The sequence below is a fragment of the Phyllobates terribilis genome, unplaced genomic scaffold, assembly GCF_046119375.1.
Source record: "Phyllobates terribilis strain yellow unplaced genomic scaffold, ASM4611937v1 Scaffold_1__5_contigs__length_1240528914, whole genome shotgun sequence".
Classification (NCBI taxonomy): domain Eukaryota; kingdom Metazoa; phylum Chordata; class Amphibia; order Anura; family Dendrobatidae; genus Phyllobates; species Phyllobates terribilis.
In genome coordinates, this window is record NW_027362761.1 from 317112318 (window position 1) to 317135563 (window position 23246).

The 23246-nt window shown below is 42.3% G+C and overlaps 1 protein-coding gene across 1 annotated transcript in view; it reads left to right on the top strand.

Moving 5' to 3' along the window:
- LOC141259374 (septin-2A) overlaps positions 1–23246 on the top strand; it is a 96926-nt gene that overhangs the window by 66632 nt on the left and 7048 nt on the right. Inside the window, exons 10-12 of the mRNA XM_073675270.1 lie at positions 2469–2552; positions 2641–2698; positions 17513–17598. Coding sequence (XP_073531371.1) covers positions 2469–2552; positions 2641–2698; positions 17513–17584 — 214 coding nt within the window. The 3' untranslated portion in view covers positions 17585–17598. The remainder of the gene's footprint in view (positions 1–2468; positions 2553–2640; positions 2699–17512; positions 17599–23246) is intronic.

Sequence of the window (23246 nt, forward strand, 5' to 3'; positions counted from 1 at the left end):
CAAATTTCCGTTTTTCTTCACCACTAAATAATAAAAGCCTGGACGTGTTTGGTATCGCCGTAATCGTACTGATGAGGAGAATCCTATTGCCGGGTTGTTGTTTTTTTACCGCACAATGTGCGCCGTAAAACAATTCCCAAAAAAAGTCAGAATTTAATTTTTTTTCTTCAGTTTCACCGCACTTGAAATTTTCTTTCCTGTTTTCCAGTACACTATATGATAAAAGTTATGGCTCTTGGAAAAAGTGGAAGAAAAAACAAAAAAATGGCATTTGGGGTTCAACACCCTGTGACCCTACATGAACATTTACAAAGGCTAAAGGAATAAATACGTTATCCTTTAATTGCCAATATAGTGAGTGGGATATTTACAGCAAAGTCGTCATTTTGTGACTTCAGGCTTTCTTCATCATGTTTTCATGTTATACAGCAGTAAAGTGTGATATTTTGTGTTGTAATCAGCTTTTTCAAGCATTATGGCAAGCCGAAAGGTCACACGTTATTGCTGTATACCATGGATGTTGGAATAAAGAAGTCTGATTTTGGAGAATGCTGACATCATGGTGCACTTTGTTGGGTTATGGAAACTGTAGAGACTAAACAGGATAGCATCTGTTGGTTTCACACGTCCAACTTTTAAAGTCTGAGTGTAGACTATGATGTCCGGACATTTCAGTCTGAACTTGGCCCATGATTTTTGATGTGTAAAACCAGCATTAAGGATATGTGTTGTTAATTAGTACAGTTTGCGTTTTGGAATAGTGGGATATGCCTTGCGTGGGAAAATGTCTTAATTAAATGGAAGCACAATTATTAAACATCAATTCTACAGTAGATTTTGAACATTCATTGAAATGTTTACACCACAGTGACTCCTGCTGGTTGTAGGGAGTACTGTTCAGCCTGTCAGTAAATATATAGATGCGAACATCAATGATTATTGAGCATATTTATTTGACTTGTTTTGTTTTTTTCTTTGCTCTACTCCTTTGAAACAATATGTGCTGATATGGCAACAACAATTATGCTGATTAACTTCCAGAAGGAATTATTGTCGCGTACGGTTTATACTTTAGTACAAGCATTCACTTTTTTTTTTTCAGTGAATGGAGTCCTTAAATTATTGAAGTCTTAATTAAAGTGTACTTACAGATGTATTGTTCATTGCATAAATTCAGTAGTTCAGTATCTGTGGGAATCTGATACATCTACAACTCAAAACTGTAGATTACAAAATGTCATATTGCGCACTATTAATAAGTGTGCAGAGCGCAATAAAACAGTAGGAAAATGTTAATGTGAACTTGTTAACAGTAATCATGCTGTTCTAGCTTTAAAGCAATTGTCTTTAATTTTAATATTAACTTAATTGCAGCACATTCAGACATTTACAGAGTTGTCAGACCCCCCCCCCCCACTAATCTAATATTAATGTCCCATCCTAACGGTAGTTAGACAACCCATTTAAGAACTTGTTGTTGCAAGCACTCATGTTGTCTTTTATTCATTATAATCTGTCTTTAGAAATGTTATATTAAAGGGATTCTATACATTCAACAACTTATTTTCTTGATCATAAGCTGATCGCTACATGAGTGTCCCCCTACTTCGACTACCAGGGATCGGTGTAATCTGTTGGGAAACAGGGCAGTAAGTGTCCAGTTTCACTGCAGCACCCCTACAGGTTAAATGAAGAATTACACAGTACCAGAAACCAGTCAAATCTATGGGTTGTCTGTTTAATTCAAGGCAGAACAGCAGATCCTCCAGGGCAAGAGCCATTCTTTGTAATCCTTCTGACCAAGAGATGAGGAGCTTAAAAAAAAGGGCTCCTTCTTTTAACGTAGAATTCCTCAACAGGGTGTATTTGTGAATTTTCTCACGGGTAATCTGGTTTAGAGCAGATGAGTATGCCTGACCTTTGGCCTAATCATTGCCTTTAGCTCCCACGGATCTATCTCTGACTATTCAAGGGTTCGCTACTGGGAAAGGAATCAATGACTTCCAGTTCTTCAGTCTTTTGACTTAGATTCAGCCACTTCTTCCCCGTTTGATGACTTTCGGTTTGACTGCTGACTTGCGTGGTTGACCAATGTGGAAACAGATTGGACAGGGATTCATATTTGTGTGGCACTTGGCTATTGTTAAAGAATAAAATCTAAAGGAATTGTATTTTCCTTAGAAACACATCTAGGGCATTTATATACACACTGGCGGTCTGCCGTCTATGTACAGCGCTACCTACATCCTTTTATAACATGTTTACCATGAAAAGGATATTGTTCTTACAAAGGAACAGGTAACGTCTGAGAACTGGGCCCCGGCCCTTCTGTCTAATTGTTCCCCTCAGTAGGAAGCTTCTCTTTCATTTTAGATTGAGTGTGCTCAGGCACGTTATTCATAGATCATCTTTCTGTTTTCGTGGCCTGACTTCATGGTTTGAAGGCTCTGGTGTTTTTATCTCCACAGGACGCACATGCAGGATCTACAAGAGGTCACTCAGGATCTGCACTATGAAAACTTCCGCTCAGAGAGATTAAAACGCACTGGAAAGTGAGTGTACATTTGATCGGTTACAACAAATCACGCTGAGAACATATTGAAATATCAGGAATAAAATGGGCACTATTCTCATTTGTAGGCCTGTGGAAGAGGAGGTGCTGGATAAAGACATGATTCTGCAGCAGAAGGAGGCTGAGGTGAGTGATCCCCGGAGAAGGTGTGATGTGACCATTGGTTTCATATTCCCCTATGTGTCATTTGTGATTTAGGGCTCATTCAACTGAACGTCTCTGGTTTTGTATCAGCAAAAAAAATTGATCATTAAAAAACTGATGGCTGCAGTGTGCCGTCCCTCCTTTTTTTTTTTTTTTTTTTAATGACTGAGTCTAATCCACAAAAACAGATAAGAATTGGACATGCGCTCAGAACGGAGAAACAGATCTGCTAAAAAAAAAAAAAAAAGTGCATTTGTAAATAGTTCCACCAAATTATATGGGTCCCTGTGCTGTTAGTTTTTGCAAATTGCCGCTTCAGAGAGGAAGAGGACATTAACTCTAGTGTCACCAGAGGCAACTTGCATATTTAATTTCTCAGGGGAGCATGCATGGCATACAAGTCTCTTCACTCTGACATGCCAGGCCTGGCTTGTCACTCCACAAGGAGAAATGTTACCCCTTAGATCGCTGTTAGCTTTTAAAACGGACATCATACTGTCATATAACTATTCCCCCTAGTCCACCTTTTCTCATATTGCTTGACTGGTGCTCTAAATGGAATGTGTCCTCAGAAAATAGCCTATTGTTTAAATCAAGTTTTTTATGTTGATTTTCAATTTATTTTAAAAAATTGATAAGATTTTTTCTTTTTAATTTTTGATATCACTTTACATAGGTCAGTCTGAACTTTTAGGGTTGAGACCGACCTATGTAAAGTAAATACTTTTTACCATCCAGAAAAAAAAATGGATGATTTTTCATCAGTATCCATTTTTTTTATTAACATCCGTATGACACCCATTGGCAATTTTATACATCAACAATTTTTAAAATAAGAAAATTGTCCAAATACAGTTTTCTGTTAATTATGGCATTGGGCCATGCGCTGTCCATATGCTATCTGTTTTTCTTATGCGACAGTACACAGACGTAAAATACACTGCTCAAAAAAATAAAGGGAACACTCAAATAACACATCCTAGATCTGAATGAATGAAATATTCTCATTGAATACTTTATTCTGTACAAAGTTGAATGTGCTGACAACAAAATCACACAAAAATCAATGGAAATCAAATTTATTAACCAGTGGAGGCCTGGATTTGGAGTCACCCCCAAAATTAAAGTGGAAAAACTCACTACAGGCTGATCCAACTTTGATGTAATGTCCTTAAAACAAGTCAAAATGAGTCTCAGTATTGTGTGTGGCCTCCACGTGCCTGTATGACCTCCCTACAACGCCTAGGCATGCTCCTGATGAGGTTGCGGATGGTCTCCTGTGGGATCTCCTCCCAGACCTGGACTAAATCATCCGCCAACTCCTGGACAGTCTGTGATGCAACATGACGTTGGTGGATGGAGTGAGACATGATGTCCCAGATGTGCTCAATCGGATTCAGGTCTGGGGAACGGGCGGGCCAGTCCATAGCTTCAATGCCTTCATCTTGCAGGAACTGCTGACACACTCCAGCCACATGAGGTCTGGCATTGGTCCTGCATTAGGAGGAACCGAGGGCCAACCGCACCAGCATATGGTTTCACAAGGGGTCTGAGGATCTCATCTCGGTACCTAATAGCAGTCAGGCTACCTCTGACAAGCACATGGAGGGCTGTGCGGCCTTCCAAAGAAATGCCACAGGACACCAGGATTGGCAAAGTCTTTACTGGCGCCCTGTGCTCTTCACAGATGAAAGCAGGTTCACACTGAGCACATGTGACAGACGTGACAGAGTCTGGAGACGCCGTGGAGAGCGATCTGGTGCCTGCAACATCCTTCAGCATGACCGGTTTGGCAGTGGGTCAGTAATGGTGTGGGGTGGCATTTCTTTGGAGGGCTGCACAGCCCTCCCATGTGCTCGCCAGAGGTAGCCTGACTGCCATTAGGTACCGAGATGAGATACTCAGACCCCTTGTGAGACCATATGCTGGTGCGTTTGGCCCGGGGTTCCTCCTAATGCAGGACAATGCCAGACCTCATGTGGCTGGAGTGTGTCAGCAGTTCCTGCAAGATGAAGGCATTGAAGCTATGGACTGGCCTGCCCGTTCCCCAGACCTGAATCCGATTGAGCACATCTGGGACATCATGTGTCGCTCCATCCACCAACGTCACGTTACACCACAGACTGTCCAGGAGTTGGCGGATGCTTTAGTCCAGGTCTGGGAGGAGATGCCACAGGAGACCATCCGCAACCTCATCAGGAGCTTGCCCAGGCGTTGTAGGGAGGTCATACAGGCACGTGGAGGCCACACACAATACTGAGACTCATTTTGACTTGTTTTAAGGACATTACATCAAAGTTGGATCAGCCTGTAGTGTGTTTTTACACTTTAATTTTGGGGGTGACTCCAAATCCAGGCATCCATTGGTTAATAAATTTGATTTCCAGTGATGATTTTTGTGTGATTTTGTTGTCAGCACATTCAACTTTGTACAGAACAAAGTATTCAATGAGAATATTTCATTCATTCAGATCTAGGATGTGTTATTTGAGTGTTCCCTTTATTTTTTTGAGCAGTGTATATTTACCTGAGCGAGCCCTTACAGACCACTAAGGGCCCCGTCACACTAAGCGATGCAGCAGCGATCCCGACAACGATACGACCTGTCAGGGATCGTTGCTGCATCGCTAATACATCGCTGGTGAGCTGTCAAACAGGCAGGCTCACCAGCGATCAGGGGAGCAGCGATATCGTGGAAAGAATCGTTCCACGATGTCCTGCTCCCGTTACCAGCCTGCTGCAAGCAGGAGCAGGCTGGTAACTATGGTAAACATCGGGTTACTAAGTGCGCGTGTGCCCCTAGTAACCCGCTGTTTACCATGGATACCACTCTGCTACGGTGCGCGGGAGCCTCCGTGCACCGTAGCAGAGTGGTATCCATGGTAAACAGCGGGTTACTAAGTGCGCGCGTGCCCCTAGTAACCCGATGTTTACCATAGTTACCAGCCAGATCGTTGGTCCCACTGGTCACACACAGCGATGTGTGCTGGCCAGCGGGAGGCCAACGACCAAAAAATGGTCCAGGACACTTTGCAACGATCAGCGACCTCACAGCAGGGGCCTGATCGTTGCAAAGTGTCACACACAGCGACATCGCTGGTGAGTCACCAAAACCGTGACTCAGCAGCGATATCGCTAGCGATATCGCTATGTGAGACGGGGGCTTAAGACTTTTCAGTAGTGTCCTTATCACAGACAGATTACAATGAAAGGTAACACCTTTTATACACAGTAGGTTACACATTCAAAACAGGTGATTTCTGAGCTCACCTGCTCCCCCTTCCTACACTATGGCCCCGATTCATCAAGGCTGGCATTTACGGAGGCGTACTGGAGTCAGACATTCCTGATTCATTAAGAGGTGACTGCCTCTTAGGCCACGGCCCCACTATCCGTATTTGGTCAGTATTCAGTCAGTATTTTTTCTCAGGAGTGGGAGCCAAAACCAGGTGAGGAACAATCAGAGAAAAGGTATAATAGAAACAAGTCACCAATTCTGCATTTATCACCCACTCCTGACCGAATACTGATAGTGGGGCCGTGGCCTTAAAGGGAATCTGTCAGCAGGTTTTTGTTATGTAATTGCACGGCGGCATGATGTAGGGACAGACACCCTGGATTCCGGCGATGACCGTTTTTTATCCTATTTTATTACATTTTTTTTTTTTAATCCACCACGGTTCCAGAGAAATGAGCCTTTTTTTTTCTCCAATCCCCTCCACGACAGCACCACCTGGAGGTTGCCTCCCCATCCTAATTAGGGACAGGAAACACAAGAGGTTAAATAGCCCCTCCCCTATAAAATCCCCAGTGTTTTCCTGTTCCTATGGGATAAAAAGGTTCCCAGGGTAGCTGTGGCCGTCAAGCAGTGCCCTAATAACATACCTGAGCCGGGCTGCAGGGATCGAGCACCTCTGGCCTTCCTCCCCTGTTAGCTCCAGTTCCCTCTGGAGCGGGACCTCCCCACTCTCCTGCGCCTTCTGGTAAAGCTGAGTGGGTGGTGGGCTGGGGGCCTCCTGTAGCTCCCCAGCCTGTGGATTGTCCTCCGTCCTCCATGGCAGAGTGCGGCGCGCATGCAGGGCGCACCAGAAGTACGCGGTGTTCGGTCGGCGACGTCACTTCCGGTTTGCATTCCACGGTGGAACGCATGGGGCCGCAGCGGGGAATTTGAAACTGTGGTTTTTCCCTAAAATGGAGGAAAACTTCCACCTGATTGGTGGGAGTCGGCGCTGGATCTCTGTTCCTTCTATAAGAGGCCCAGATGAGAAGACACCGATAAGGTAGGACAGAAAATGTCTGCATCTATGGAAGGTGTTGTCTCAAAGCCTGCATCTGCAGAGCCCGGCGTGAACCCAGCCCCAGTAAGTACTCCTGGGATAGGTTATTCCCCACTCTCTTGAGCAGGATCCGAAAAGTTTAAATACATCTTCCCTTCTAATTTTAGGGAGACAAGGATCCTGCACCGAAAGTGGGTGAAAGTACTACAATACGCAAATGTGCCATTTGTAGAAAAAAAGCTTACCTCAGGCCATAAGAAACCTCTGTGCCAGAGATGTACGGAGAATATTGTGAAAGAAGAACAGCCGTCCCTTATGGAAGAAGTTAGGGGAATGGTCCGGCAGGAAATACAGTCCTCACTAGCTTCCTTCTCACAGTCCTTCCAGCAAGCGAGGGCTGAGGGTCCTCCTCCGGCTAAAAAGAGGAAGTATCCAGTCAGGGATACTTCAGACTCGGAGGAAAGTATTTCTATGGAAGAGCTTGAAGAGGGTGACCTGAGTGCAGATCAGGGAAGTGAGGAGGACAAAAAGTACTATTTTTCATCAGAAAATATGGAAGAGTTGTTATTGCAAGTGAGGGACACTATGCAGGTGGAGGAAGACAAGAAAACCGTGCAATCCAGGATGAGATGTTTGGGGGCTTGAAGTCGAAGAAAAAGCTAGTGTTCTCCATGCACGACAATAACCTTAGTCTCATCATGAATGAATGGGAGTTTCTGGAAAAAAAGTTAAATATTGCTGGAGAAATGAAAGAGAGATTCCCGCTAGATGAGAGTATGACTAAAGCATGGTCAGAGATTCTAAAAATAGATGTTCAAGTTGCGAGGGTGGCGAAAAAGACAACCCTTCCATTTGAAGATTCCTCCCAACTAAAGGAACCAATGGAGAGGAAGATGGACAGCCTGTTGAGGAAGACATGGGAAACATCTGCGGCTTCCCTGAGGACAAATATCGCTTAGACTTGTGTAGCATGATTCATGTTTCTCTGGTTACAGCAATTAGCGTATCATCTCTAGAAAGGTACTCCTAGGGAGGACCTTCTTGCATCTCTTCCCCCCTACTGCAGAAAGCCACAGGATTCTTAGCGGATGCCTCTGCAGAGTCTGTTTAGAATTGCAGCAAGATTGGCAGTACTATCAAATTCCACGAGAAGGGCTTTATGGCTGAAGATCTAGAGCGGAGATAATGTGTCAAAATCAAAGCTTTGTTCCATCCCGTTTAAAGGAGAATATGTGTTTCGTTCAGCCTTGGATGAGCTTTTAGAAAAAGTTTCAGACAAGAAAAAATCTTTACCAGAGCCAAAAGTTCCAAAAAACTTTAGGAAGAGGCCATTTCTTCCATCTCAGCAACAGCAATCGTTTCACTATAGAGGCAAAGGATAATCCGGTCGCTGGTCTTACCCCAAAGGTGGAATAGGGAAGAATATTTTTCAAAACTCAAGACAGACAATGACGCCAGTAGGGTAGGAGGCAGGATTGCAAGTTTCCTTCCACAGTGGCAGCTAATATCAACAGACAGAAAGATACTGGAGATAATGGAAACAGGAGTCAAAATCGACTTCTCTGCTTACCCACCAAGAAGAGTAGAGATAACAACGTGGTCTTCCTCAAGATTGCAGAAAGTCCTGATATGTCTTCAGGATTTACAAAATGCAGGAGTAATATCAACAGTTTCTGGCAGAGAACGAGGAGAAGGTCACTATTCTCGAATATTCTTGTTAAAAAAGGCATCAGGTGTCTACAGGACAATTCTCAATCTGAAACGTCTCAACCAATTTGTAAAATACAGAAGGTTCAAGATGGAATCTTTAAAGTCCACATTTCCACTGATTGGGGAAGATTTTGTGATGGCAACAAAAGTACGCCTTTTGCAGGTCTATCACGTGCCAATTCATCCTTCTTACAGGAAGTTCCTCAGATTTGCTGTAAGTCAAAATCAACGAATACATCATTTTCAGTTCAACGTGCTTCCCTTCGGGATTTTGTCGGCTGCCCGCTTGTTCACGAAGCTCATGGCGGAAGTGGTGGCCTTTGTAAGATGGGATATCAGTATTGTTCCATATTTGGACGATTTTTTATTAATGGCTCCCTCAGTCCCAATATTGAAGGAGCACCTCCAGGTGACTCTTCATACTCTGGAATCATTGGGATGACTAATAAATCGCGACAAGTCGAATCTACTTCCCTCCACCAAGAAGACTTTTTGGGGGATTCTTCTAGATTCCCAGCAGCAGACCTCGTTTTTGCCAAGGCAAAAGCAAATTCAGCTGAGGTCAAAAGTCTGTGCACTAATGAACCAGAACAAAGTCTCAATAAGATTCGCCATGTCCGTCCTGGGGACCATGACCTCCTCTATTCAAGCGGTACCTTGGGCTCAAGCACATACAAGGGTTCTCCAGAGCTTCATCCTTTCCCACTGGGACAGATCTCCAAGTTACCTCACCAGCAGGATTCATCTACCAGAGCAGGTGAAAGTATCTTTAAGATGGTGGCTTTGTCCGAGAAATCTGGAAAAGGGAACAGTATGATTTCAGCATCCGTTTGTGTCAGTCAAGACAGACGCCTGCAAGAGGGGATGGGGAGCCGTAGTCTCCCAGGTGTCCTTTCAGGGAATTTGGTTGCAAGAAATTGCGGATCAGTCCTCGAACTTAAAAGAATTGAAAGCGGTGGAAGAGACCCTTCTGGCAGCAGAGTCCCTACTCCAGGAGTCGCATGTCAGAATATACTCGGACAATATGACAACGGTAGCCCACCTGAGACATTCGGGAAGCACAAGGAACCGAAACCTGCAGTTAATCTCAGCAAGGATCTTTCGCTGGGCAGAGCTTCATCTCCTATCCCTGTCGGCTCTGCACCTGAAGGGCTCTGACAATTATTAGGCAGATTTATTAAGCAGAAGGGACATTCATCCGGGGGAATGGAGTCTGAACTGGAAGATATTCCCCATGGTTGTACAGAAATGGGGAAATCCAGAAGTGGATCTGTTTGTAAACCATGAGAACGCGAAAGTAAAAACTTTTTTTTCTCCCTGGACCCCAAGGATCCGGCAGCGGGGATAGACGCGTTTGCTCATCCTTGGAATGTCAAACTTGCATATGCGTTTCCCCCAATTCTGTTACCAAGGACTTTACAAAAAATCAGGGCCGAAAGGGGTAAAAACAATCCTCATAGCTCCGATGTGGCCCAAAAGGGCATGGTTCGGAATATTGAACAGTTTGAAGGTGGCAGATGCGTTGATTCTTCCTCAGATACACTATCTTTTGCATCAGGGTCCAATCTACCATCCGACCCCTCAGAATCTCTCCTTAGCAGCCTGGCTTCTGAAGCCACCATCCTGAAAGCCAGAGGGTTTTCAGAGGTAGTGATCCATACATTGCAGAAAAGCAGGAAGCAGCTCACGAACTCCATTTATGAAAAGATCTGGAAGACCTTCAAGCTGTGGTATGACCCTCATACACTAGATCCCTTTCAGCCGAATATATCTAAGATTCTGGATTTTTTGCAAAACAGTCTGTCTAAAGGATTAAGACCAAGCACTCTTAAGGTCCAGATCTTGGCCCTAAGCTCCTATTTTGACACGGACTTGGCCCAAAACAGATGGATTAGGAGATTCATGACGGCTGCATCACAAATGAACCCGACGAGAGCAAGAAATGGTCCGCCTTGGGATCTCAATACGGTTCTTAAAGGTCTTACCATGCAACCTTTCCAGCCAATATCTGAATCTCAAATAGACAACATGTCATGGAAAGCAGCATTGTTGATAGCCCTGACTACAGCTAGGAGAGTGGGGGAAATTCAAGCACTTTCCATGAGAGAGACTTACTTTCGTGTTTTGGAAGATAGAATCATCCTCCAGTTGGAGCCTTCATTTCTTCCCAAAGTCTCATCTGAATTCCATATATCTCAGCCTATAATCCTTCCATCCTTCTGTCAGAATCCATCAAATAGCGGAGTTCCACTCGCTGGATGTTAGGACTATCATCTTCTACTTAAGTCAGACTGAGTCCTGGAGACAGGATCCGAGCCTATTTGTGCAATATGGAAGCCCCAACAAAGGGAAGAAAATCTCCAAAAACACGCTGGCAAATTTGGATTAAAAAAGCGATTTGTGAGGCATACAAAAATCAAGATTTACTTCCTCCAGAATCCTTGAAAGCTCATTCCACCAGAGCTATGTCTGTCTCCTGGGATGAAAAGGCTAGCGCATCCGTTGAACAGATTTGCAGGGCGGCTACATGGTCATCTGTCCATACCTTTGCTAAACAATAAAGATTGGATGTAATGTCAAATAGAGACCTAGCATTTGGAAGGAAAGTCCTTCAGGCGTTTGTCCCTCCCTAAAATTCTTTCTTTGGTATTGCTCCAGGTGGTGCTGTCGTGGAAGGGATTGGAGAAAATCAAATTAGTCTTACCTGTAATTCGGTTTCTAAGACCCTCCACGACAGCATGGGTAATTCCTCCCTTTCTTGATTTATGAGAAAAACTCCTTAGTGTTAATAAAATATTATTGAACCATTCATCTTGTGTAGTCCTTTGAAAACACTGGGAATAGTATAGGGGAGGGGCTATTTAACCTCTTGTGTTTCCTGTCCCTAATTAGGATGGGGAGGCAACCTTCAGGTGGTGCTGTCGTGGAGGGTCTTAGAAACCGAATTACCGGTAAGACTAATTCTATTATTTGGTGTTTCTTTTTCTGGATTTTTACCGAGGGAACGTGGCTCGCAGGATTTTTTGGGGGGTCTTAGCACTGAATAAAAAGGCCTATTTCTCTGGTACCATGTAGAGAACTTAAAACAAAAAAAAAGACTCTGGGGAGCAGTTGAAATAAAACGTTTTGACCTGGTGACGGGCCCTTTTTAAAAAACAGCCGAGCAAGTATATGGTGAGAGCTGTACATGGGCGGCCACCCCTCATGTCATGGCGGCTGCCGCTGGGCACCAGTTTGAATAGGGAATTGGAAGACCCCTGTTGTGGAGATTGGACTGGTTTCACACTTTGACCTCCAAACATTAGAGATTAATAGCATGTCCTTGAATCTGAAGGATTGATATGGAGGTCTGTGACCTTATTATTTATAGCAGTTTTATGCATGTGGTCCATTGCATTTTCTGCACCTGGACATTCTTGTGGCTTTTGTATTCCACAAATCCATCTTTTAATTGCATTTTATGTGTTTTCCCTTTTTGGTATTCAATGAGGGAGTAGAAACAAGGAAAAGGTCAAAAGGCACATCCCAAACCCTGACTTTTTGATGTGTTTGTGTTCATGCTTAACTTGTTTCAGTAAGCAATGTTTCATGGTAATGGGGGGTAGAAAAAGGAGATTGGCATTTCAGAGTAGACCACGCCGCTGTAGAAAGGGTGCAATTCGAGAATGGAACTTCATAGCACAAGAAAACTGCAGCAGCTGTAATATTCATGGGCAATTATTGTAGTTGTGACGGTCACAACCCTTTCAGGTGAGCAACTCCATAACTACCTTTCAGTGTCACCATATATGCGCTTGTCTCACCCCTTTTTTCTCATTGTAATGGAGGGGGCAGAACTTGGTTATTGATTAAACCCTCCAAAAGCTTTTACCATAATTTAATTTTTTCATACTGTGAACAATTGATCCTTTTATTATGGTGTTTGCCCACAAGGGGGAGCCATGATACCAGTCTGGAATTAAAATGAGAATGGATAATATCGATGACCTTCATTGAGTAGCATTGTCCTAAAACAAATCCAGAATTCAGCCCCATCTTTAACTGTTGGGCATAAAATACACGTAGTGCAGAATCCATAGTAAAGTAGTATCCCTTCATGTTTCATGATTGATCTGTGTACGAGTTTCACAGACAAATGGCTTATTTAGGATTTGGGTATGATTTCCGTTATTTGGTAGTACACTTAAAGGGGTTGTTTCATATGTGAACCCCTCCCTTCCCACCCCATTTCTAAATGGAGTTCTGCTGGTCAGTTGCTCAAAGTCGCAACTTTCTCCTTGTGCCCCCCAGAAAGCTGGATTATGGCAAGAAAAGCTGAGGCCATCAAGGCTTCTCCCCTTTCAGGAAATATAAGGATATATATCAGTGTTTCCAAAACCTGTGGTTCACCAATTGTAGCAAAACTACAACTCCCATTATGCATCAGACAGATGCAGGTAGATGAAAGATATAGTTTTGCCGCAGGTTGGGTAGCACTGTATTCCTTTACTTTCGCTTGTTGAAGGGTGGGCATATGTGCAGATGTGTTGTCTTCATGAGATAAGTCTCTTAAAGGGAGCAGTGAGGAGACTGGCGGTGGTTTAAAAGCCACATCTATAATGGCCACCACCAGGCTGCTGAATGGGCATGCTGACGGAGGAGACGGTCACTACTGCAGGTCCAGCCACATGACTATTCAGAACGGCACACAACGCTTTTAGAAGTCCAAAGTCTCCTTTTTCATCCTAGTAAAAGCAGGGGAAAGTCTACAAAGGTATTTATAAGCCAGGCTCCATAAAGGATGCAACTAATTTTCATTTTTGTGGTTTTATTTATTCCTCCCCTTTTTTAAATAGCCATTTTTTATATTTTCCCGCTGGTTGAGCTCTGTTTTTTGCATGGTGAGCTGGAGTTTTTATTTATACCATTTTGGGCTACTCACTGTTTTGATTTGATTTTTATATTTTGATTGGACTTTTACAGACTGTGGTACCGAATATGTATATTTTTTGCATTTTTTTTTTATTTTCCTAATATTTATAAAAACTTTTTTTTTTTTCCCCGTAGTGTACTTGAACCTACAATTGCGCTATATACAGCAACACTGTAGTATTTCTGTGTATTGTAAAAAATCAGTCTCCTTATGACGCCCTGTTTATGGCTGGACACCACAGAAAATAAACAAGCTTTACATGGGGGGCCTTCATCCAGCCTTCAGATGTCATAGCAATCCATCTGCTCCCCACTATCTCGTCACAAGTGTCGAGCAGATGGGCTCATGAACGAACACCCGGGCTGGATCGCATCACTGAAATGCCTTTAATAGGCTAGCAGCAATTGGCAATAGTGCTGATCACTGCTATTAAAGTCAGATGCCACCTATGAAAAATACCCGAGATCTGTCCTGAGTGGAGCGGGCTCAGCTCCTGAACCTGCTCCAGACAATAGTACGTCATGGAGCGTTAAATGGTTAAGAGCCACTTTGACAGCTGAATGACAAATTTCTTGTGACACATTTTCAGTTCTGCCATATATAATGTATACTCTAGAATACCTTTTTCAAAGCAATTTTATTGAGGTTTCACTGTACTCCAGATCCACAAAGCTAACATATGTGCTGAAAATGAGAATGATCTATCAAAGTCCTTCATTTGCATTCTCTTTTTCTTTCCTTATTAAAAACCACAGTTCACAAGAATCCTTATAGAGTAACTATACTTTCATAGAACTTTTTATAATAAGGTCCCATGTGTAAGCACATATGAAATATCACCATTTCTGGCCATTATATGACTTGTATCCTCCATTTTTCACCAGTTTTTTACTTTGCGGCCTCTGTCTCTAATCTACAATTGACTTTGATCTTGGTGAGAGTACACTAGCTGCTATGATGTCTCCTATATACAGGACAAACAGATGCATACACAGACAGAAGCAGGTGCAATATGGGTGAAATTATTCATCAGTACTTAGAAGCGTAACAGTGAATCCTGCTCTGGGATAAGCAAAAAGAAACTTTAATATGATCTCTGTCCCTCTGCCTGTTTTCTCACTCTACTCCTCAGTCTTCTCCCCACTTTCCCTGTTCATAGATTTCAGGGTGCGCTGTATCCTGACACCTCACTGTGCCTTTGTCTTGAGCAAAATTAATTTGAGGGTTTTTTTGTGCTGTGGAGTAACCATTTAATTTTTTTCATTGGGGTCTGTTTATTTCTGAAAACAGTAATCCGATTTGCAGTATGCAGTAGTAAGGTGGGCTACAACTTGTAGGTGTAGCCTGCTGGCATGCACTGGACAGGGGTCCTGCTCTGTGGAGTTAGATTTTCACCTACTGTAATCAGAACTCTTAGTCCCATTACTTAAGCTCTTTTGGTTATAAGTAGGTGGTATGACAGGATTTTTGTCCACTGCATTGAACTTTAGGCTTTGTTGACGTAGTGCTTTTATTCCAGTCGGACAATAGCAAACCCTTTACTCTTGCTGGCAGATTCTCCTTTTGTTGGGTCATGTGCATGCCCAGCCGTATGTATTAAGCTAGGATTCCAATGCACACAATGGCTGCAGTTGCTTTGCCCTGACGGGCTTAGTGGTTGTGTTTGCGCTCACAAATAGTCAGGTCAGTGACTGCTCACTGGTCCGCACTCAGACTGGAATCCACTACATGTTGTTCTTGGCCAGCACTTCTGCCCCATCCTTCTCCCCATGTCATTGTCCAGGCATAAGATATTTTTAAACCAGTACAGCAGCAAACATCGTGGGAACATCCTGTCAGACAAGGGCTCCTCCTTATTTCTCAGATTTATCCTTTCCCTTTTTATCCTTGTCCAGACTGACTTCGGAGTGACTGAAGTGGGCTGTATATCTTTACAGTGTAACCTCCAGCTTAGTTTGTGTAAAAGTGCACATTTTATTCTGTTCAGAAAGGAAAACATTCCTGCAAATAACTACAAATACCGAATAGTAGATCTGCTGTAAATGTTAATAATGCATCATAAGAAAAGATCTAAATTAAAGGGTTATTCCCAGAATCACTATCTTTCACAAAGCACAGTAAATGCATACTTATTGTTAACATGCAGACTAAGTCTAACCTAAAGTTTCTTAATCATACTTTTTTGTCTTTTTTTTTTGCATCTCTTTCTGCCCCTTTGTGCATCCAGCTTTACGTGGCTGAATGGGCTGTCCTATTCTTATTTGCTAAAACTATATTTACCAGCAGCACTCATTTCTCTAATAAGTGTTGAAGAACCCTCCCCCTCTTGTGTGCTCCTGACTAGCCCTGCCTCTGAGTTATCAAGCTAATCTAAGTGTAGAATTCACCTTATACTCCTGTACACTGTATGCTCCAGTACAGTACCCTGCCTGACCCATTTTACCTTCTGCCATCTACATCAATATAGCTGCAGTGTGGTTTGACATCATTAGCTGCTTCTAGCAGAGTTCATCTCTCCTGCACTCCTCCACAACCGCAATGTAGAGCTGAATTTTTCGCCTGCTGAAGATGCATCACTTTTGTGAAATTAGAAATGCTGATCTATTGATGCATACAATAGAAGATAATCCTCTGCAATATGTATCAATAGAACAGAATTAGCAGTTTTACATCACTGAGCTCAGCAGCAGGTAACAAAAAAAAAAACCTAACTAATCTCAGCCCCTGTACACACAACCCCCTCCTATCACTCAGCCCCCTGTCTACAGCTCATCCTTTATTACATCGCTCCTCGTTCCCAGCACACACGTACACTGCTGCTCCCTGGTATGAGCTCTGCACTGTAATTACGGAGGCTGAACCCTTTTCCATAACATCATTTCTTACACTAGAAGCTCTGTTCTAGACACGACACAGCTATTCTAGCATGAGGCCGGCCGAGAAAAAGAGCTCTGTGGAGAATTGTCCAGGACTCCTGGAACTACAAGACTGTTCTAATGGCAACTGCAGGGTAATTAGCACTTGGAGGGTCATCCTTAGGGGGTGATATGTACAAATAGTGGCAGATTTAAAAATGGTTAAATTAGCACAAATTTGATAATGTACACATAAATTTGTTCAAGACTACATTGTGATTTTGGCAAATCGCCTAAATATTGTTTCAGTGACTATACATATTGTACACATACATATTAATATGTTCTAAAGTAACTGAACACATGGTTTAAGTAGAAAAATCTGCATTTTTTTTAATATATTACCCATGGATTCTCCAGAATATCAATTGCTGGAATTTTATTGTGTTTTGCTTTAACATTCCGTAACGTGGATGTTGGAACTTTTATTTTATTACTTTGATGGTAAATGTTTGACTTTTCTTCTAACTGGTAATGTGTGCATGGCAGATCTCCTCCCTCCTTAAGAACTTGGGATCTTAGCACACCAGTCTCAGCTTTGTTGGCGTTTGTCCATGGCAAGCAGAGCTTTTTACGGGGGAGGAGTGGTGGTGGGCACATTTCCTGACTGTACCCAGCTAATGGAAATTCACTTGCTAACTAGGGCAAGGGAATTGGCGGCCAAACTGCAATTAAAATAAACACTTTGGAAAAAAAAGTGCAGGAGACCGTTTAGATTTTTAATTTCTTCATTACAAATGTGAACATTTAGTAGGTAAAACAGCTTTGTCTATATTACTATTTGATGTCCTATATTAATGCTTTATTTTATGGTATTTCCATGGAGTGTTACTGTATTCCATTCCCATGACCGTTAATGTACTCATTGCCAGGCTTGGGTGACTGAATCCACATTTCATTGGTACTTGACTTATTGAAGTTCTCAGCGGGGTTCTTTTAATATTGCTCACTAGATTCTTCTTTTATTTTTCTTATTTTCTAGCTGCGGAGAATGCAAGAGATGATAGCACAAATGCAGGCTCAGATGAGGATGAAAGGCCCTGGAGATGAGTGAGCTGCTTCTTTCAGGTAAGCCTTACTACATATGTATGTATGAAGCCACTTCTACAGACTACTAGTCTCCGTATACTGTCTGCTTACTGGATCTTGGACCGTTTTCTTTTAACATTCCCAGTTTCTCCCTTCCAGACAGAAGTCCTCTTCCAGTAGAGATGTCTGGATTTGTTTCTGCAGTTATACACCAGTATAAAGGCCTTGCTTCATCCACTCGTGCTATAAAAGCGAAAATCTCTCCTTTTCATTTGTTGGATTTTCCAGCTTTATTGTTTTGATTATTTTCTCCTCCGTGACCTTGTTTCTGGAGTGCACATTCCATGACTGAAATAATCAGCTATACTCCCACCTTCCCATATGTAGCTCCGTAGAAAAACGTGTGCCTCTGACCCTGTGTAATAAAAGTCTAGTCAGTTGGGGAAAAACTGTTTTCATATTAATATATCTTAAAAGGGTTATCCACTACCTGGACCACCCCTATAAAAAACATATTCGCCTTCAGCACTGACAACGTTCCAGCTATGTCTGAGTCTGCCTGGGGTTGCATAGCATTGTAACACCATGTTAGCCTTCAGCTAATCAGCGGTCGTTATTGGGCTACTGAGCACTCTCTTCTCTCTGACAAATGTCAGGCAATCAAAAGTGAGAGCGCAACAGCCCAAAAGCTGCTGCTGATTGTTATGCCACGTCCAAAGTTGAGTTAGGCACAGTTCCATCATCACGGGAATGGCGCTGATGCGGGAGATGACTATCTGTTTTTTTGTTTTTTTTTACAAGGGGGACTACTTATTTTAAAAAGGGGCTGTCTAGGTAGTGGACAATCCCTTTAGTTTTCAGATTTAGTTATTTACTGAACCCTTATCACATCACCTCTCATCTTGCTCATCTTTTATGCATATTTCTATTCTACTTCATCTTATTTGCAACATATAACATCGTCATATATCCATAGTGCATTACAGTCTATTAAAGGGGCTATTCCAGAAAGAACACTTATCACACATCTACATAATAGCTGGTACATGTCTGACCACTGTGACCTTCACCACTCAATAGAACTTGCATATACCTACATTTCACCAGCTATTCTAAATCCAGCACCTGCTTCCGACTGCATTGACCAAAGCCAGCTTTAATCGCTGCTGTTTAACCACTTAATACCCCTGTCTGAGATTGGCAGTAGTATAGAAGTGGTGCTATCTGGGGTAGGTGGCCATTCCGATGCTAATCTCCCTCTCCCACCACTCCCTCCTCTGATGCGATTGCAGTGTGCCGATGGGTTACTATGGATGCTGGGGGCCTACTGACATGGAATGGGGGGGCCTATGACTGGACTCTATAAAATTTGAAATTGCCAAAAAATATGATTATCACCATAACTGCAAAAGTTTGATTAATCAAAATATAAAATATATTTAACACTGTTAAGAGAATAATAAAATAAAAACTTGAGTTATTTTGGTAACTGCAATAAAGCGATCAAAATATTATATGTACCTCAAATCAGTATCAGAATAGAGTACAACTCGCCAAGGAAAAACCAAACCCTCACACATCCCCCATCGAAGGAAGAATGGGATACAAAATAGTTACAGGTCTCAGAATATAGCGACATAAACCAAATTTTTATTTTTCTTTCTACAAACTTCATAATATATTTTTTTGCCAATTCAGGCTGTGTGCCCACAATGCGTTTTTTAAGCGTTTAAGCAGCGGCAAAAACACTGCAGAAACGCTTAAAAAACGCATGGTAGAAGGCCTGCCATGTTCCCCAATGATAATCCGCATGTGCTGTGCACATTTTGCGGAAATTTCCGCTACGGATTATCATTGCGGAAAAAACGCAGCACTACCAATTATTTTGCGGTAGCACTGCGTTTTCGCCGCCATTGACTTGCATTAGTCCTCAAACTGTTTATATGCACCTGTAGCTCTTTCAAAGACAAGTCCAGCAATATCTTTACATGACCAGTTCATTCCTCCATTACTGAGAAATTAGCATTTGAATTGTTGTAAACGAATCTTAAGGACAATTTGTAAATCTGAAGCCTCTGTAACTCCAACTCTATTCCCCTCCCAGTGCCTCCACTGCTGCTTGACTGACAGCCTCTATGCTGTGTGACTTCAGGCAAAGAAGCCATCAAGCAGTAGGAGGAGGCGGGACTTGGTGGAGAATAGAGCTGGAGTGACAGAGGCTTCAGATTTACCGCCTCTTTTGGATATCAATTCAAACGTTGATTTCTCAGTAACTGAGGAACGGACTGGCCATGTAAAGATATTGCTGGGCTTATCTTATAAATAGTTTGGGGTGTGAAATATTGCTTATAGATTCCCTTTAGATAAAAAAAAAATATATACAAGTTTGGTATTGTTGTAATTGTACTGACTTGGAGAACAATTTTGCCTGGTTGTTCTTACCACACTAAGGCTGCGTGCCCACTAATGCGTTTTTCAAGCCTTTCTGCCGTGGAATTTCCGCAGCGAAAACGCTTAAAAAATGCTTGGTAATACGTGCCCCATGGTCCCCAATGATAATCCGCATGTGCTGTGCACATGCTGTGGAAATTTCCATTGCGGCTAATCATTGCTGAACAATCCACAGCATGTCCATTAATTTTGCGGACACGCAGCGTAATCGCCGCCATTGACTTGCATTGGACCGCGTGACATCCGCATCACTGCATCTGCACATGCGGATATCACACGGTTCAATGTGCGGATGGTACCCAGGTCTGGAGGAGAGGAGACTCTCCTCCGGACCTGGGTACCATAGTACCTGTAAAAAAAAGAATTTAAAATAAAAAGTAAAGATTATACTTACCTTCCGATGTTCTCCGGTCTCCTCAGCGATGCGTTCAGTGTGTTGGGCAGCTTGCGTTGGTGTGAGGACCTGCGATGACGTCAAAGAGTCATGTGACAGGTCACGCGACCGCTGACCGCGGTCGCGTGACCTGTCACATGACTCAATGACGTCATCGCAGGTCCTTCACACCACCGGGGAGACCGAACGGAGCGGAGAAGGAGACCAGGGGCCATCGGAAGGTAAGTATAATCTTTGTTTTTTATTTTTTACCATTCTTATTCATTTTTTTTTAAACTATTACTTGGTCACACTATATAAATCCATGCTGGTTGCATGGATTTATATAGTGTGACCAAGTTGTCAAGCACTTTTCCAAGTGATGCTAAAATCGCTTGGAAAAGCACTTGATAACCCGCATGCATAAATGCATGCAAAAACGCTTGACAAATGCTTCTACCTGGCAGGAAAAACGCATGGAAAATCCGCATGTGTTTTTCCTGCCAGGGAGATGCGGAAAAAATATGCAGCATTTCTGCATCGTGGGCATATAGCCTAAAGCTGTAAAAATAAAACTCCAAATACAGTGCAGAATTGCATTTTTTTGTCACCACTTCACCCTGCTTGGAATTTTTTTTCATTTTTCAGTATAATATATGGTAAGATGAATGGTGTCCTTTAAAAGTACAACCTCTCCCACTAAAAACTAAGCTATGTTATGGCTGTTGGAGAAAAAAAAAAAAAAAAATTTTCTTGGTTAGGAAGGTGTTATGGGCCAGAGATCAACAAAAATGTCCTCCACCCCTTGCTCTGTTACATGTAATGGCTTCTGTGGCTGCTCCTGGAGACGGCATGCTGACAACTAAGTTATAGGACTCCAATTGAAGTTAATTGGAGGGAGATGCATTAATTTTTGGTGTGCCGCTATATCGGCAAATACAAACCGGGATTTTTCAAATCGCTCTGATGCCTAAATAAATATATCAAGGACATAATTATTGAATGATATTTTATCAATGAGACACAAATGGCATCTACCAGACATCAGATGTTTCCATGCTTGGGTTTGGCACTACTGGTATCATCTTAAGGATGTGTGATGTTTGTGTGAGGTCCAATCACAGACACTGCTGAATACAGACACCAAATACAACACTGACCAATCAGTCTTGGATTCTCCTAAAGGTTTTCTATATGCATTGTTTGTAATAAGAATGAGTTGGGTGCATTGGAGAGCATCTCCGTTCTTTGTGCGCTTGCCATCTAAAATTGAACATCTGGACACCTTTTGTGGCCAATAAACATGATGAAATTGTATGAAAACGTTCCACTGCTGAATTTTCGGTATCTAGGTTGCTGTTTGTGAACATAAATGTTTGTGATTTTGGGAAAATTACTGTCACAAACAACTGCTTACCAGTCCACTAAAGGTGAAAGTGTATTACCCCCAAATTCTCATTCATTCATAAAGAAAAACTCTACTCCTTGAGCAGGCGAGCATCTGCCCTGGGGTCATGTGAGGTTTAGCTCATCTGAAGATTGCACATATGGTAGACAGCTGTCTATTAGATGACTTCAGTAGCTACCAGAGAGCCGCTCTTTCAGCTCCTGAGTGTGCATGGTGGGTGACATTGCAAGCCACCCATGATTCTCCTAATTAGCAAGTTGCAGAACAGATTGCAAAATGTGAACAGGGCTTGTCCGGTTTCACATTAAAAAGGGCTTGATCATCTTGAGAATAAATCAGCATTTTGTACCTACTGCCACTTCAGCATCTCCTGTCCCACCTGACACCGGGATTGGTGCTCCTATTTCATATCAGCAAAGACCATCAGGGATCAGCGGAGATGCTGTACTGGAGTGACAGTAGGTACATTAAGCTGCTTTTTTATTTATACATTGTTTTTACTTGTTTCAAATGTTACATAATGAATTATCATATTTTTGTACATCTCAGTAATGCATAAATACAGCCAAATTTTATAAGATAAAAGGAAAACTAAGGCAAAGGGTAAAAGGTTTCAAAGTGTGCATTAAATCAATTTTTTTTTTTTTTTAAGCAGGTCAAGTTTTTGCGCATTTTTACTGCGAAATTGGACAACCCCTTTAAATGCATGTTCACTAACCATAAAATCAGGTGGTTTGAATAAAATGTGCATAAATACTGAACCTTAATGGAAATATTTCTTTTAGAAAGTCTCACATGTTCTCCGACTTGTGTTCCATTTTCTAGTAACATTTGAACAGCTTTCCAGATCAGGAGGGATATAACGTCTCCTAGTTATTATTTAGTCCTTACAAATTTCTTTCTGTGTTTTTAAAGCACTGCAAATTTTTCCTCTTGTACATGGAAAATCCTGTAATTTCCTCGTTTTGTAGATCCTGTCTGCAAACCATCACTTGGCAGCTCCCAAGGCCTTAAATTTAGTAAATGAAAACAAAGTTATAAATAGGATTTATATGAAAGTAGAACCTTGGCTTGAATTAATGGACGTACAAGTCCCCGATTGTCCTTCAACAGCTTTCACTGTTCCCTTCGGTTTTTTATTTTTTTCCACCATTAAGAGATCTCATCGTGCAGACATCTGCAGCCAAATACAAACCGTTCTATGTCCTTTACCACTAAGCTGTAATAAGGAGCAGATCTGCCGGTTATTAGCCTGCAGCACAATTACTGAGCATGCGGATGTGTTATGTGGTAGTGAAGTTGGATGTGTTTGTGTTTATTCAGTGGATTAGCAAACGCCAACATTTTTGGGTGTGATGGAGGCCAACATTTTTGGGTGTGATGGAGCTGGTTAAAACCTAGAAGGAACTGCACAATAAAAGAGTGCACATCTAAATATACTAAAATATTACAATT